The sequence below is a fragment of the Palaemon carinicauda genome, chromosome 6 (assembly GCF_036898095.1).
Source record: "Palaemon carinicauda isolate YSFRI2023 chromosome 6, ASM3689809v2, whole genome shotgun sequence".
Classification (NCBI taxonomy): domain Eukaryota; kingdom Metazoa; phylum Arthropoda; class Malacostraca; order Decapoda; family Palaemonidae; genus Palaemon; species Palaemon carinicauda.
Window position 1 is genome coordinate 158,843,747 of NC_090730.1, and position 16,161 is coordinate 158,859,907.

General features: G+C 45.4%; 1 protein-coding gene across 2 annotated transcripts in view; it reads left to right on the plus strand.

The window, feature by feature from the left end:
- The window catches only part of LOC137642766 (uncharacterized), a 122,866-nt gene that overhangs the window by 24,504 nt on the left and 82,201 nt on the right, over window positions 1–16,161 (plus strand). For both annotated transcript variants that reach the window (XM_068375610.1, XM_068375611.1), the window contains exons 7-9: window positions 5,816–5,926; window positions 6,859–6,911; window positions 15,082–15,485. In XM_068375610.1, coding sequence (XP_068231711.1) covers window positions 5,816–5,926; window positions 6,859–6,911; window positions 15,082–15,485 — 568 coding nt within the window. The remainder of the gene's footprint in view (window positions 1–5,815; window positions 5,927–6,858; window positions 6,912–15,081; window positions 15,486–16,161) is intronic.

The following is a 16,161-nucleotide window of genomic DNA, read 5'->3' on the forward strand; positions in this document are numbered from 1 at the left end:
CCTATTGGAGGAGCAAGTCAGTGTTTGCATCATTTTATCTGAAAGATGTCCAGTCTCTTTACGAGAACTGCTACACCCTGGGACCATTCGTAGCAGCGAGTGCAGTAGTAGGTGAGGGCTCAGCCACTACATTCCCTTAATCCCATAACCTTTTTTAACCTTTCTCTTGAATACTTTTATTGTTGTTTTTTATGGTTGTTACGGTAGGCTAAGAAGCCTTCCGCATCCTTGGATTTGGCGGGTGGTCTATTCATTCTTGAGAAGCGCCTGGGTTAAAGGTTTGGTAGAGGTCCTTTAGTAGGGGTTGCAACCCCGTGTACTTTGGCACCTTTGGGTTGATTCAGCCTCCAAGAGGAACGCTGCGCTCAGTAAGGAAGACGAACTTTAAATAAAGAGGCAGAGTAACGGTTCTATTCGACTTCCTTACCAGGTACTTATTATTTCATTGTTATTTGAGATAACTGTTATATGAAATATGGGATACTTAGCTATCCTTTAATCTTGTACACTGGTTTTCACCCACCTCCCTGGGTGTGAATCAGCTACATGATTATCGGGTAAGTTTAATATTGAAAAATGTTATTTTTATTAATAAAATAAATTTTTGAATATACTTACCCGATAATCATGATTTAATCGACCCTCCCTTTCCTCCCCAGAGAGAACCAGTGGACCGAGGAATAATTGAGGAGGTGTCAACAACAAATGATTGAGTACCTGGCCACAGGTGGCGCTGGTAAGTACACCCCCTTCTAGTATTGTGATAGCTGGCGTATCCCTCCATAGAATTCTGTCGGGCAACGGAGTTGACAGCTACATGATTATCGGGTAAGTATATTCAAAAATTTATTTTATTAATAAAAATAACATGTTGTTGCATTTATTTATTTATTTATTGTGTAATCGTTTCATTAGAAGCCATCATATTTTCATAACTTTTTGTCTTGATTTTAAAAATGAAGTTGCTTGCCACACACTTGCTTTGCAGATTACAAATTACTCTATAATTCTGAACCTACCTGATATATTAGGGAATTTGCAGCTTATAAGCTGGAATCATAGGCAGGTAGACTGAAAATCCGTTAGCCCTTGATATCCAAATTTTCCATAGTCTGCTACTAATGCACTATTTTGTTTTTTTTGGGGGGGGGGAATTATTTTTTTTTTTTGTAGGGGATGGTATTTCTACTGGGATGTTAAGTTCTGGTAATCTAAAGAGATATGAACCATTTGTAGTTAGTGCCTTGCTTTTAACAGCTATTGCTAAAAATCTATGAGAATGTTAGGTTTAATTTCTCGTAGCAGCTGAAACTTCAAGTTTTGGTGTGTCACTCCAAAGTGCATCTAGACCCTCATTATTTTGTGTTTTTCTATGTTAATACAGGTTTTACCATTATGAATGTTGTAGCTCTTAAAATCATGTATTGTAAGTATTGTACGGAAACACTTTATGTAAATACAATAGTGGTGGTAATAATGAAATGAGCTTTGGTATGAAAGTAGCTGCCATGGCTTCCTCAAGCCTCAAATTAAGTTAAAATGGAACTATTAATTATTTTTTAAACTTAAATCTTTTGTACTTGTATTTCATATTTAAGGCTAGGCGGTTTACCAACTTGAGCTTTTAGAGGTTCATGAGTACATAAAAGGAATCCTGACTCCTCTTATTAGTTAAGATTAAAGGAAATCAGGAAAGTTATGTTCCCTCATGTATAAAAACTGTTGTTTTTTAATATGAGTATGATTTCATCTTACTGGAACTTAGCTGTTAAAATTTATAACAAGATGTCGGTAGTTACTGGCGGGTGTTGTGGATACCTGCCTCCTCTCCAGCACACTTTAGGTTTCCACTATGATTTTAGTCACAGAGAAGTAAACATTTATGCTCTGCACTTGAAAAAGCTTGCCTGTTAATGATTTTTTTTTTCAGAACGTTCAGTATTAGTGTGATTGTGATAAGAGGCGGGACATGGGGGATCTGCCTTGGTAAAATTAGTCGCAAATTTGGCCCGTTTAGGTTCCAGCGGGTGGTAGACCTTCATTCTTTATGCCTTTTTGGGGATTAAAGTGCTGTGTGATCTCCAAGGACTTTCCTTCTTTCCTTTTAAAGGCTAGAACAGGGAATACAATACGACATTGATACCAAAGACCCATTGTCTCCCATGCTCCAGGGCCAGTGTATCTGAGTGGAAAAAAACCTTGTAAGTTCAGGCTCATTTGAACTTGACACAGCACTCAGTAGCTGAAAGTTGTCTGCTATGAGTGATGTCAGGCATGGTGTCTCAGAAAGAAACCATTGTTCCCATCCTCGCCATTGTGCCTATATCACAACCGCCATTCAATCTTCTGTCGTCGAAAGAGACACAACTAATTTTGTGTGATCATCATTTCAAGAATATTATTAAGATAAGTACCCTTAGTCAGGTTATTTTTCTTCCTTCACTGCTTATTATCGTTGTAAGCATGTTTAGATAGTGTCAGCATTAGAGTAATTGTGTTTGTTTTTTCTGCCCTCCAAACGTTTATAGTAGTGTTTCTTATATTTTGTAAGTAAGTTTACTGTCTTAGATGATTTCTCTCATAACGTAACAGTAATCTAATGTGCAATGGCTCTTCTGCAAACCCTCATGGACAAGCCATTGGAGAGAGAATGGCCACTTCACTTCCAGAGAATAGAAGAATGGTTTTTGGCCTTTCCATAAAAGAAGATAACATTCATATTCCACAGTCTGTAACATCCAGCAGCATGTTTAAGAAATATCCCATTAGAGGTCAGCTTCCATTTCCTATACCAATCCTTGTCTCACTCTGAGGTTTTCATTGAGAGGAACAAGGACAGTATGTTATCCCTTCATAAGTGAGGCCCTGTCCCAGGGGCAGCTATACTTTTTGTTTTTACAGCAAGAAGAGGTCATTGGAGATCTTCATTCCTTATCATCACGATGTAAGTAAAATTGTGTTTACAATAGTGTTCTTAGCTAATAGGCAATTTCAGGACACCCAGAGGTTTAAGGGTTAGTCGGGGCATAGAGTGTTCATTTAACACTACCTGAAACAAATCCAAGTAGTACAGCATGCAGGTGTAGTACTTGGTACATTTGGAAGCCCTGTAGGGGTAGTCTGGAAGGAATGGCCAAATTACCAGGCCCTTTAAGCAGACAGTATTCTTTAGTCACCCTTGTTAGGTAAGAGGCAGACTTGGTAGTTTCTCTTCTTACTCTTGGGAACATGCGCAGGAGTTGTAGGTTGGGCTTGGTGGCAAACATTTGTCCTGGAATGGGCAAGAGTCTACTTACAATATTAATACTGTATTCTGGTACTAAGTCTTGGAGACCACACAGTAGTTTTGACTCTGACGAAAGAGTAACTTATTTTATGGGAGGTGCGGTGTGGCCTCACTCCTCTGTAGACTTGAGCCGGAGAGTGGAGCGTATGTTTTCAACCTTGAATGGTGGTTGTTGGTTTATTGTGACATAGGGCTTCTGATGAAAACTAGAGTGGTTGTTCCTTTCTGGGATGCCGTGTATGACGTCACTCATAACAGATGACTTTCAGCTACTGAGGTACTGTGACAAGTTCAAATTAGTCGGAACTATTGAGTTCTCCCCTATACACCCTGAGTCTAGTGCCTTGCACATTGATACACCGGCCCTAAAGCATCGTAGACAATATGTCTTGGGTATTTTTGTCGTATTGCATTTCCTTTCCAGCCTTCAACAGGAAAGTTCTTGGAGACCCCACAGCACCTTCCCAAAACCTTTTTTTTCATGGGGCATGACTGTTTGCAGTCATCCCCCAGCAGGTTTTGGCTGCCTTTAAATTGGCTAAAGTACAGCTGAAGGAGGAAAAAGTTCAAGAGGGATTCTTTGGCTACGGGGTCTTCCCAAAATACTGAAAAAAATTCTTGGGCTCTTTCATTCCGCCCTCCAGTGCTCAGACTTCTGCGCCTTCTTCTGCCTTCCTTGCGAAGAAAAAACCAAAGAAGGATGGTAACCCCCACCCTTCCATCGGGTCAAACTTTGGTAGAGGCGGACTTACCACATTCCTCCAGTGAAGGAGAATGGCTCTGCTCTTCCTCTCGTATTCATCCTGCCATTACTAATGATGACTCTTCCTCTTCCAGGGATCAGGCCCTGCAACTTATGGCTGCAATTAGTCATTAAAGGTGTATTTTCAATGGAAAAACTCCTTCAGTCTTCAGCTAAACCTTGCAGGTCTTTTGTTGAGTCCCCATCCTTGGAAGGAGCCTGTGATGTCAAACTCACTGTTCTATCCAGTCTAAGGACGGCGCAGATGATCCTTGATCCTGTTCCGGAGTGTCGCTTCGGCCGGCAGTAAAAACACTTGACTTCAACTGTTGACAAGAGAAGGAAGGGACCCTCTCCTCCTCCCATTCCTGTACCTTCAACCAGTTCCTCTGCTTCTGAACCTTTGACCTCATCCTCTGCTTCTGAACATTCAGTGTTATTCCCCCTAAAGTTGAAGAGCAAGTGGAAGTCTTAGACTTCCTTCAGTCCCTCTTGATGTACTCATGATAGAGTTAAGGATAACTTCTTGCATACTATCGACTTCTGCAGAAGGCGCTCATAAGACTGGCTTTACCATCAGCAAAGCATGTAGACGTACTCTACGGCATCTCTTATACCACAAGTCATACAGCGTGATGAAAAAGGGTTTCTTTTTCTTTAGTTCCAATGCTTGTTGTGAAGACGCAGAACCCCAACATGTAGACAAACTCCTCGGCATCTTTTATGCCACAAGTTACACACACACGCATGCACACACAGAAAATATAATTTCCTTCTTGCTTTGGGAGACAATTAGGAGATGCGATGCAGAACCCACCTGAGCTCTTGCTCACAAAGTCAGAGGGATGGGTTTTACACTAGCCTTCAGAAAGAACCTGTCAATGAGGCAAGTGTTAAAGGCTGGAGTCTGGAACTAACAGATAACCTTCACCACCCACTATCTCCGGAGTATACATCAAGTCTTTGTAAATGTTTTCACTGAGATCTGTGGACAAGAAGCATCAAAGATAGCGTTTGTGATGTAACTCTAGTCGAGAGATAAAAATGTTTTTTTTCTCTTTCCTGTCTCCTCTCTTGGGATGCAGCGGTTTTGATGTTATTCGATGGATTGTTTGTTGATGCAGGTAAGCTTCCGTACATGTCGGCTTTTCAGTCATCTTTTCTTTATGAGAAAATGTAGAAATACAGTATCTCCTCCCATCCTCCTAATGATTGGAGAATGGACCCAAAGTTGGACAACCCCATTACTTTATACTGAGCACACACTTTGGACACATGCTTTTAGGATAGAGTTTCTTTACTGACCATCTTTCATTAGACAGTAACCTAACCCATCACCTGAAACGCTCTTCCCAATTGCTGGGAATTGGACAGGAGCCAACACTTTCGCATATCCGTAGGTCAAAGTGGTTGGACATCCTGGGGTTTTATACCAGCCAGCTTGGTTATAGGGGCTTACCTCTCTCCGTAGGATAAGCCTTCTGTTAAAGCACAAAGGGTTGTATATGTGTAGAAACAAATCTCAAATTTGTCAAGTAATTTTCCTCGCTATGATAACCCGAGTCCTTTTAAGTGACTATTCCCACCTCATCCACCTGTCAAATTGCAGGTGAAGATCAAAGTGGCTATCAGTGTACTGGTGAGGGGGTTGGTCCTCTTGCCACTCCCTAAAAACTGTCAGTTTCTCGGTATAGATTTTAATAGCTAAGTTCCTGGTATGCTGAAATCTTACTCCTACTAGGAAAATACAAAATATATTAAAAATTTGTGACATTTGTTTCTTGTAGTTTGATGATATTGTGCTGAAGACAGCCAGTGAGGGTTATCGAGCAGCAGTTCTCATGGACATTAAATCTCATGTCGTTAATGCTGATCCCGTACAAGTTATATTCACAGAGGTAAGTAAAACTAACATTTCCAATATTTTTCTTTTATTTTGTAAGTTAGTTTGCATAGGTGGACACCTAATTTTTTATCTGCATATAAGTAAATACATAGAGAAAAAAAACTGCTATAATGATAGTTTGTTATTAATAAGACTTATACGCAAGAAAGAAAAGTTGATAGTTTTTGACATTGCCAATTTAGAAGATGACTGTAGAGAAATATCAAAGTACAGTAAACAAAATTAAAGGACAATACAAAGGTATCTCAGTTTAACTGCCTTTTAAAATTTTAATGGCTATAAGACTTGCCTGAGACTGATAAGAATGAAAATTATTTCTTTTTACCTAATTTGAGGTGTTACTACTATCTTTAATCAATTTTATTTTTGAGGAGTAATAAAATCAATTTTGTTTTTGAGAAGTGGTTATTACAGTTTTCAATGGGGCTGTATAACTTAGGAATTTATCTAGATGTCTTGCATTTAATGCCTCTTATTTCTCATCTGTGTTTAAGGAAGAGATATTTTAACTTTAGTTTTTAGTTTTGTCTGCAAATTATACTCTATACATAATTATTTCATGGAATCTTAATGTGCAGTTATCATGCTAAAGTCATCACGGCTACCAACTTATCAACCCTTTTGGTTAAAAGCAGAAAAACTTTCTCCCACCTCTTTCTCTTCACAACCTCTCCTGTGACGTCTAGTATTCCCGATAAATGGTGCCACATGAGGAACATAAGCCACACGCATAGTTTTAACCAGAACATCTTATAACTTTTCTCGAGTGCACATGCAGACTGACCTCTCCAGCTCGATTTAATGTAGTATTTTAAAAATACAGTACTCATAATACATTCATTGAATTTTATCTTGAGTACTGTAACAGTAAATTGTTTAGTATCTAGTATGAAGTATGAAAATTTAACCCTTTTATTTCCATAGATTCTGGAAGAGGAAGGAAACCAAACAAACTCCTCACTGATCAGCTCTGCAAGGTGCGTAATTGTATTTGATTACTTATATTGGAAAAAATAAAATTTGTGGTTTGCAAATTTAGTTTATTAAAATTTTGCTATCCATAAAATTTTAAGTTGATATCTTATTTAATTGATTCTTCTAGGATGCAATTTACAAAGTAAGACTTATTTAAAACCAGTCGTTGATCATTTTATTTTATTATTTTCGTTGTTGGTAGTATCCCCCTATACAGTAGTTGGCAAATAAAGTGTTATATAATGTGCCATTTGAAAAGAAGCTTAGGAAGCACACTAATAGTGTACCATATTCAGTTTTAAGGAACTGCTCTAGTGTATTTGAAATTACCCTCGGTTACCTTATACATTTATAAACATTACACTCTATACACTGTGCCAATGAATTTTGGGAAAAGGAATACTGTATATCTTTGCTTGGCTTATGCTAGACTACCCAAAAAATTGGCATGCCTTTGTAATTTATTAAGGATACACATGCAATACATAAACAATTAGTCTATAAATCAATAGAAGTAAAAACAATTCAATCCATTTTATTTCTCTGTGGCTGTGTAAAACGACAAAGCTTTGGTAAGAGGCTTCATATTTCTGGTATTCTATACTTGCCTAATAATAAATCTACTATAGTAACACCAGAATTGCCTGCAGCAATGAAACTGTTTGATATATTTTGTATTCCACTTTTTATCCATATTTACTGATGATAATTTTGCTCTTGTATTCTTTCTATGAGAAAACTATCAAAAGTGCCAAATGAACATACATTCTTCTTAACTTGCCGGTATATATCCATAGTATAATATTGATGCCATCAATCAATTTTTAACACTATTTTATTCCTCCACCATGATTGAATTTTGACCTAGTTCAAAGAAGATGATTAATTTATCAGATGTTTACTTCCTTGTGGTTACTCTTTAATTTGTAAATATTTGATTGCACCAGGAACAGTGGATTGCCTAAGATGAGAAACTGCTATATTTTCTTAATATACAAAAGTCTATCTGATCAGGTTATAGGCACCCCAACCATAATAGGTTATGGACATGATGCTCTATGATAGGTTAGTTACAGGGTACTTTGTGAGTATGCCAAAAGTAATATCCTTATGAATAGCTCCAAGTACGTATCTGTAGGAAAAATACAATTGTTCCAACACAGAGTACTTACCTCGAACTACTTTCTTAGGAGTATCTGGGATCTCTTCCCAACCGACCAGAGTTTTGTGTACTTTACCCTAGTCCCGTTTTCTATGAGGGGTAACCTCAGGTGGAGTGGAACACGCCCTGAGGCTATCCCCAGGTCAGAGAGCATGCTTGCTCAGGTCTCGGTCTCCAGTAAGTTCTCTGGTCGCATTGTGATAACATCTCGACGCTCTCTCCTTACCCAGTGCGACCCTTTGTGTCCCCGACCCCCCTTTTGTGTCTTATGCGGTCCCCACGTGGACCCATTGTGTTCATTCTATACCCCTTCCTACCCTTATCCTCTGTGTTCGTCGTGTAGGGGCAGCTTATGTTCTCCTACAGCCACGTGTCCGGAGTGCGAGTTCTGGAACGTGGTGCAGTGGGTGCGCTTCGGCACCAAGAAGAAGAAGGCGTCCAAGAGGTCACATAGGAAGACGAGCCTCTCCTCGTTGCTTACTTCTCCCGATGCCTCGTCGAATGGAGCTTCTTTTATACAGCCACCTTCCCCTACCCAGAGTAGGGGACGAGGTAAGTCAGTTGTGGGGAAGTGGCCCATTGCTCTACCCCAGGAGTCTGAGTGGGTGCGGTATAGCACCAAGAAGAAGTAGGCGACAAAGAGGTCGCCTAAGAAGCCTAGCGTCCCTTCCTCCCTTGCTTCGCCGGGCGTCTCGTCTGACAGAGCTTCCCTACCACCCTCCCCTACCCAGAGTAGGGGACGAGGTAAGTCCGTTGCGGGGAAGAGGCCTGCGGCCCTTCCCCAAGAGTCTGATCTTCAGGATAGTGGGGTTGTGGCGTCGTTCCAGACGAGTGAGGGGCTTGAGGGAGGGGCGGGAGTGTGTTGGGAGACGGAGTCCTGGTGCAAGCAGGCCACGTCTCCTCTGATGACCCTAAGTGGGGGAGAAATGTCCCTAATTCTTCTCCAGCCTCTTTGGCGTGTTTTTCAGTCACTTCTGCAGTCGAGGACGTCGCCGAGAAGGAGCCTCCCAAGACGAGGCGCTGAGGAAGCTCAGGAGACGAAGGAAGAAGTCCCGCAAGAAGTTGTCGCGTTCTCACTTCCCCTTGGGGTCGCGCCACGAAAGTCGGCGCTCAAGATCCCCCTAGAGCAGTGAGTGGGTGGTGGTTCACCTCGACAGGCTGCTGGAGCTAGCGGCGGCACCAGGCCCTTCAAGTTGGCATTCAAGGACGAACTCCTCGGATAGATACTCCTCTGGCAGCAGCGGCACCCGATGGAGGGACTCATCATGGCAGGTTCCAGTCAACAGGCGTAAGTCCGCGAAGGTTCCGGCTCCATCCGCCCAACGGAGAGAGTCGCCCCTTCGGTCTGGCAGCCGAGTCCTGACCTCCAAAGGCCACCTAGCTCGTCACGAGCGCAGCCCTCGGTTTTCCCCGTTTCCGACGGCGATGCCCGTCCTTCGACGTGAACCTCGGCAACCCTACAGCAGGCTCTGGCAGACCAGCATAAGCCCGCGAAGGTTCCGACTTCTCCCGCCCAGCGGAGAGAGTCGCCCCTTCGGACTGGCAGCCTTGTCCCGGCCTCCGGTTCTTCGATGGCCCGCCCTGAACGAAGGAACCAACCAGCCAGCACGTGGAAGCCCATTGGCTCCATGGATCTCCGCAGGAGCTGCATCCTTCCAGCGGAGGTAGCCGCTGGCTCGACCCGGCAGCATGGCATCCATACCCGGTACCATGACAGCTCCATTCAGGCTTCGTGGTCAACCGCTGGTATACCAGGGTACTCACACCCCACGGATTCCCCGGGAGGGGGTAGACCCATGACGGCTACCACCGTCCCAGTGGCTTCATCCGTGATGGAGATAGCCGCTCCATCGTCGCGGCCAGCCCCATCCAAGCATTGGAGGTGGCCGCTGACACACCCATGACGGCTACCTCCGTCCCGGATGGAGCCAGCCGTGCCATCGTCCTGGCCAGCCCCATCCAAGCATCGGAGGTGGCCGCTGACATGGCAGGGTACTTAAACCCCACGGATTCCCCCGGGGGGGGGGGGGGGGGGTTAGACCCATGACGGCTACCTCCGTCCCAGTGGCTTCATCCGTGATGGAGATAGCCGCTCCATCGTCCCGGCCAACCCCATCCAAGCATTGGAGGTGGCCGCTGACACACCCATGACGGCTACCTCCGTCCCGGTGGCTCCATCCGTGATGGAGCCAGCCGCTCCATCGTCCCGGCCAACCCCATCCAAGCATTGGAGGTGGCCGCTGACACACCCATGACGGCTACCTCCGTCCCGGTGGCTCCATCCGTGATGGAGCCAGCCGTGCCATCGTCTTGGCCAGCCCCATCCAAGCATCGGAGGTGGCCGCTGACATGGCAGGGTCCTTAAATCCCATGGATCTCCCCGGGAGGGGGTAGACCCATGACGGCTACCTCCGTCCCAGTGGCTTCATCCGTGATGGAGATAGCCGCTCCATCGTCCCGGCCAGCCCCATCCAAGCATTGGAGGTGGCCGCTGACACACCCATGACGGCTACCTCCGTTCCGGTGGCTCCATCCGTGATGGAGCCAGCCGTGCCATCGTCCCGGCCAGCCCCATCCAAGCATCGGAAGAGGCCGCTGACATGGCAGGGTACTTAAACCCTATGGAATTTCCCCGGGAGGGGGTAGACCCATGACGGATACCCCCGTTCTTGACGGCTCCATCCGTGACGAAGGCAAAGTGGTTTTCCCCCCTAGCGGGTTGAACGGGGCTATTGCCTCTCCAGTGCCTGCCTCAGTGGCCGCTGGAGAGAGACCCCCGCACCTTTGCCCAGTGCCTTTTCGGCTCCGTCCGCCCGTCGGATGTAGAAGTTGGCACACGTAATCTTTCCCTTGCCTTGCCCCCTGTGGGGGAGCTTCGACTCCTCAGTTAACCTTCATACCCTCCTACTCGGGCTCCAGGAGAGGGCGTTCAGGCCGCGTCTCTCAAAGGAGTTAGGAGGGGAGGCCCCCTACTCCTGCTGGCGCCTCAGGTTGAGGGATGCCTCAAACGATCTTGGCAAGCATGGCGGGACAACGGAGCGAATCCGTGGACCGTAGCAGCACTAAAGAAGGGGTACAAGCTGCCCTTCCTAGCGGACCCCCACCTCGGATCCTAGATCAACAGGCGGAGTGGTTGGCACCCAATGACCCCTTGAGAGTAGCAGTATTGCAGGAAGAAGGCTCGGCAATGCTGGCAAAAGGGGCAGTAGAACCAGTCGAGAAACCGAGTCCAGGGTTCTACAACAGGCTCTTCCTGGTGGAGAAGGCGACAGGGTTCTGGAGACTGGTCATAGACCTTTCAGCCCTCAACAATTCGTGTGCAACACCGACTTCAAGATGGACACTCCGAAGTCGGTCCTAGCGACCTTGAAGGAGGACTTCATGAGGTCCATAGGCCTCAAAGACGTCTACATCCAGGTCCCTGTTCATCCCTCCAACAGGAGGTTCTTAAGGGTAAAATGGAGTACCAAAACATGGCAGTTCAAAACCCTATGCTTCGGACTGTCGACAGTCCTCAGGGCTTAAGGAAGGTCTTCGCAACAGTTTCAAGCTGGGCGCACGAACAGGACGTCCGCCAGATTCGGTACCTAGATGACTGGTTGTTGCTTTCAGTCTCAGAGGAAGTACTGAGGGAGCAAGGCGAGAAGCTCCTGCAGTTCTACAACGTCTTGAGTATCATCATCAACCTGGAGAAGTCCCGGTTGATTTCCTCCACCAGGATGACCTACCTAGGGTTGGTTCTAGACTCCCGGATGGCGAGGGCCTTCCCCTCCGTGGAGAAACTGGACACCCTGAAACAGATACTCTGGCCCTTCCTGTCGGGCCAGCCCAGGAGAGCCAAGGTCTGGCAAAGACTGATAGGACTCCCCGCACTAGATAGTCCTGGTGTCCCCGGAGACGAAGGAAGTCCTGGGGTGGTAGCAATCGGAACGAACACCCTCAAGGGAATGCCCTTTGCTGCCGACCCTCCGGAGATGCTCCTGTTCACGGACGTATCCAAGGAGAGCTGGGGTGCCCATCTTCTCGACAAAATGGCAAAAGGTAAATGGGAAGTCGAGGAGACGAACCTGCACATATACGTGCTGGAGATGAGGAACGTACAAAGAGTGTGCCTAGAGATCGTCCATCTACCCCGGGGAAGCTCCGTGGATCCGGGGTGCGACAACGCCACGGTGGTGGCCTACGTGAAAGAGCAAGGAGGACTGAAGTCGAAGGAACGGTGCAGTCTCACGATGGAGTTCCTAGAATGGGCTGAAGTAGAACAAATTAATTTTTCAGCCAGGTTCTCTCCGGGGAAGAGGAACGTCCTGGCCGACGGCCTCAACAGGAAGGGTCGAGTGGTAGGGCCCAAGTGGTCCCTACACCCAGAAGTGGTCAAAACCCTCTCCCTGAAGTGGGGCTCGCTGGTGATAGACCTCTTCGCCCCGAGACTAAACGCACAGCTCCCCGTGTTTTGTTTTCCTGTGCCAGATCCAGCAACAGCGTTCGAGGACGCCTTCCAATGAGACGGACGGCCAACCTGTGGGTGACTTTGGTACCGCCCTGGTGGCCAGAGAGAGTGGTTCGCGGATCTAAAGGAACTGGCATGCCTTACACCTGGGCCACTTCCAGACAGACCAGACCTTCTCCGGCAGCCTCATTTCCAGAGGTTCCACGAAAACCCTCGGTCCCGCCTTCACGCGTGGAGGTTATTGAGCGTCTCCTGAAAAAGGAAGGATTTCCGTCGAGGACGGCATCAAGGATGTCAGGGTACCTGAGGCGTTCGTCAGTCGAGGTGTACCAGGCGTAGTGGGCTACCTTTTCTAAGGGGTGCTCCTCGAAGAACATCAGGCCGTTAGGGGCCTCCATTCACGAAATAGCAGACTTCCTGGTCTATCTCAGGGACGAAGTGGGCATGTCCATCCCAAGTCTTCCTCCTGAAGGACATAGACCTGGGTGCCTCCAGGTAGATCTTGACGCTCTTCAAGAGCTTCAAGCAGTCGTTTTTCCCCCAAGCCGTTAGAGTGCCCCAGGGGGATTGGCTAGGGTACTTGAAGATGCTTTTGGAACCTCCCTTCGAGCCTCTAAAAGACATTCTAGACAAGGAGCTCACCCTCAAGGCAGTCTTTCGTTTAGCTCTGGCATCAGCAAAGAGTAGGTGAGATTCTTAGCCTGTCGTACGAGATCTCACACTCGAAGGGCTGGCGAGAAACTACTTTCAGATTCTTACCCTCCTTCGTAGCCAAGACTCAGAATTCAGCTGTTTTGGACCCCAAAGTGGAATTGTTCTCAGTGCCAGCTATCCCTCGCTCGGACAACCCGAGGGACTTGCAGTATGGCAGTATTTATAAAGGACAGCTAGACTTCAACCTGAGATCAAGAGTCTGTTCATTTTCCTCGGGACTGTGAAGGAGCCAGTCTCCAAGAACACTTTCTTCTTCTGGATAAGGCAAGTGATCGTCAGGCCCTACAGTAGTGCAGGGGTCCCCTTTCCAGGAAAGCCCAGACCCCACAGCATTAGGAGTCTAAATACTTCTTTGGCGTTTGAGAAGAACATGGCAGTGGGCCAAATCCTGAGGGCAGGTACTTGGTCTAACCAGTCGACCTTTACGGCTCACTGCTTGAAGGACTACTCGAGAAAGTCCCTGGGCGTTTTCTCGCTCGGTCCCGTCATTTCCGCGCTCCAAACGGTTAAATGGTGTAGCCCCAGTGGTAACTGCGGGTAGCGAGATCAATAGACACAGGTTCCTTCCTGAGCCCCCTTGTTCTTCCTTCCCCTATTCCCTTACCGGAAATGACTCGGGTAGCCTCCTGAAACTGCCATGGGATACACTATCATTGGAAGGACATGTCTCCTAGGATTCTTGCAGGAGTGAGTTACTTAGACACTAAGTGGTTTTTTTTTTGCGTAGTTTTCCCTATTTTCTCGTGTTTTCTTTGAGGTCAGCAGAACCTAGTCTCCTACCTAGGTTCCTCTTCTATTCTCGTCACGGTCTTTAGGTCCTGAAGGACACTCCCACCTCCTAAGGTATAAGTCTCCTAAGAAAGTAGTTCGAGGTAAGTACTCTGTGTTGGAACAAATCACAAATTTTAAGTAATTTGTATTTTTCCTAACAATACTTACCTCGAACTACTTTCGGGTAATGGCCCGCCCATCCTACCCCGAGTGCCTTGCTGGACTTCATAGATACCTAAGCTATCAAGAACTTACTGGAGATCGAGACCTGAGCAAGCATGCTCTCTGACCTGGGGATAGCCTCAGGGCGTGTTCCACTCCACCTGAGGTTACCCCTCATAGAAAACGGGACTAGGGTAAACTACACAAAACTCTGGTCGGTTGGGAGGAGATCCCAGATACTCCTAAGAAAGTAGTTCGAGGTAAGTATTGTTAGGAAAAATACAAATTACTTAAAATTTGTGATATTACTTTCAAAATTGTCATGTTAAAACAAGATTGGCAATTCAGCTGTTGGAAAGTAGACTTGGAGCTCAGTGATTGGGATGGTTTAGATATGATCTATATGAAATGTAGAGAATTAATTACTGAGAAGTCTTAGGTAGGGAAGTATTAGGATGAAGACCATTAGTAAGGCCTAGTAAATGTATAGTATATTAAGGAAAAAGAGTACTTGCATGGAAATCTAGGCAGATCAGGTAAAAAGGGCAATGGGAAAGAGAATAGCACTTATTTCACATTAACCCCATTAAGGAAAAATCTCTTGTAATACTGTTTTTTTTTTGTTTTTTTTACTAATGATTGCACAATTAAGCTATCCTAATTGTTAATATACCTTGTAGTTTTGCACAATTGTGTTTTCAGTATAGTATTAGATTATAATTAGAGAAACTAAAATTTCAGATGAAAATCTAGACAACTTGAACTTTGCAATTAAATTTTAAATTGGTATTTCTGAAAAACTGCATGTCCTGGATTATTGTTTTGTAATTGATGTTTTAATTTTAGTTTTGTAGTTTTCTAAGAGGAATGTTTGTGTGTGATTTTATATAATATATTATAACCTTATTTACAGGTATTTTGTCCGTCTGCTTAGTGAAAACGTGGAATCTGAAAGGAAAACAAACTCTGGAGAGGAGTCAGGCAAGCCTAAGGAAGCAAAAAAAGCAGAGAGTACACCTAGAAAAAGAAAAACTAAATATGCACTCAAATTAGATCATAGTAAGACGGGGTTGAAAACAAGTGAATGTAGTAAAAGTGCTGATGTTGATTGGACTCCATTGTCAGAAGATGAAATGAGAGAGTCATACATGACTAGTGCCTCCATGCCTTTATGGTCCTCTATAGCCAATAAGTCCATCTCATCCACTGTTTACACTGTGGATGCAGATAGACACGTGAGTAAAAGCAAAAAGCATGGAAATACTGGATTCTCAAAACACGTGTGGGATTCAAGTAATGTTGCTCCTGATGAGCAAGGTAAGTAACCTCTCTCCTTAGTCCTTTGAATAAGTAATGCATCCCTACTGAATTATTTTTATCTTATTCGAGGCCTGTGTGTTGAATGGCATTTATTTCTGTCGCTACACCATACTGTACATGTATAAAGGGGAGGTAGCTTGCTACCCCTCCCACTCGCACACCTGTGATTGAGCTCACTATGCTTTTGGCTCGGATGGTGAACAGTCATTACCACTCTTCATCCTCACCAAATATTGGACTGCCATTAATGCTGTTTTTGCTTTTTCTCTTTTCAGTGTGTGTGTGTGTGTTTGTTGACCTCTGCCGGCCATGAGTACCAGGCCTGAACCTGAGGGCCGCTCCTGTGGCACTTTCATGTTTGCCGAGGACACCAATCCTCACACCCTTTGCCTTTCCTGCAGAGGTCAATGATGTGATGTGGATAACAAGTGTAATGAGTGTCGGAGTGGTGTGCATCCCAGTGGGAAAGGTTTGGGCGACGACAGAAGAAGTCTAAGCGGGACTCATCTCCTTCAAAGGTTTCTTCAAAGTAGAAGAAACCCAAGGCTGCTTCTTCCGCTTCCCAACCTTCCTCCCAAGCTCCTGCTCGTTCGGTTTTCTCTGAGGGACCGTTGAGTAGTAGCACAGGCTCTTTAACACCTGGACAACCTTGGTCCTCGAGATGGCGTCCCTT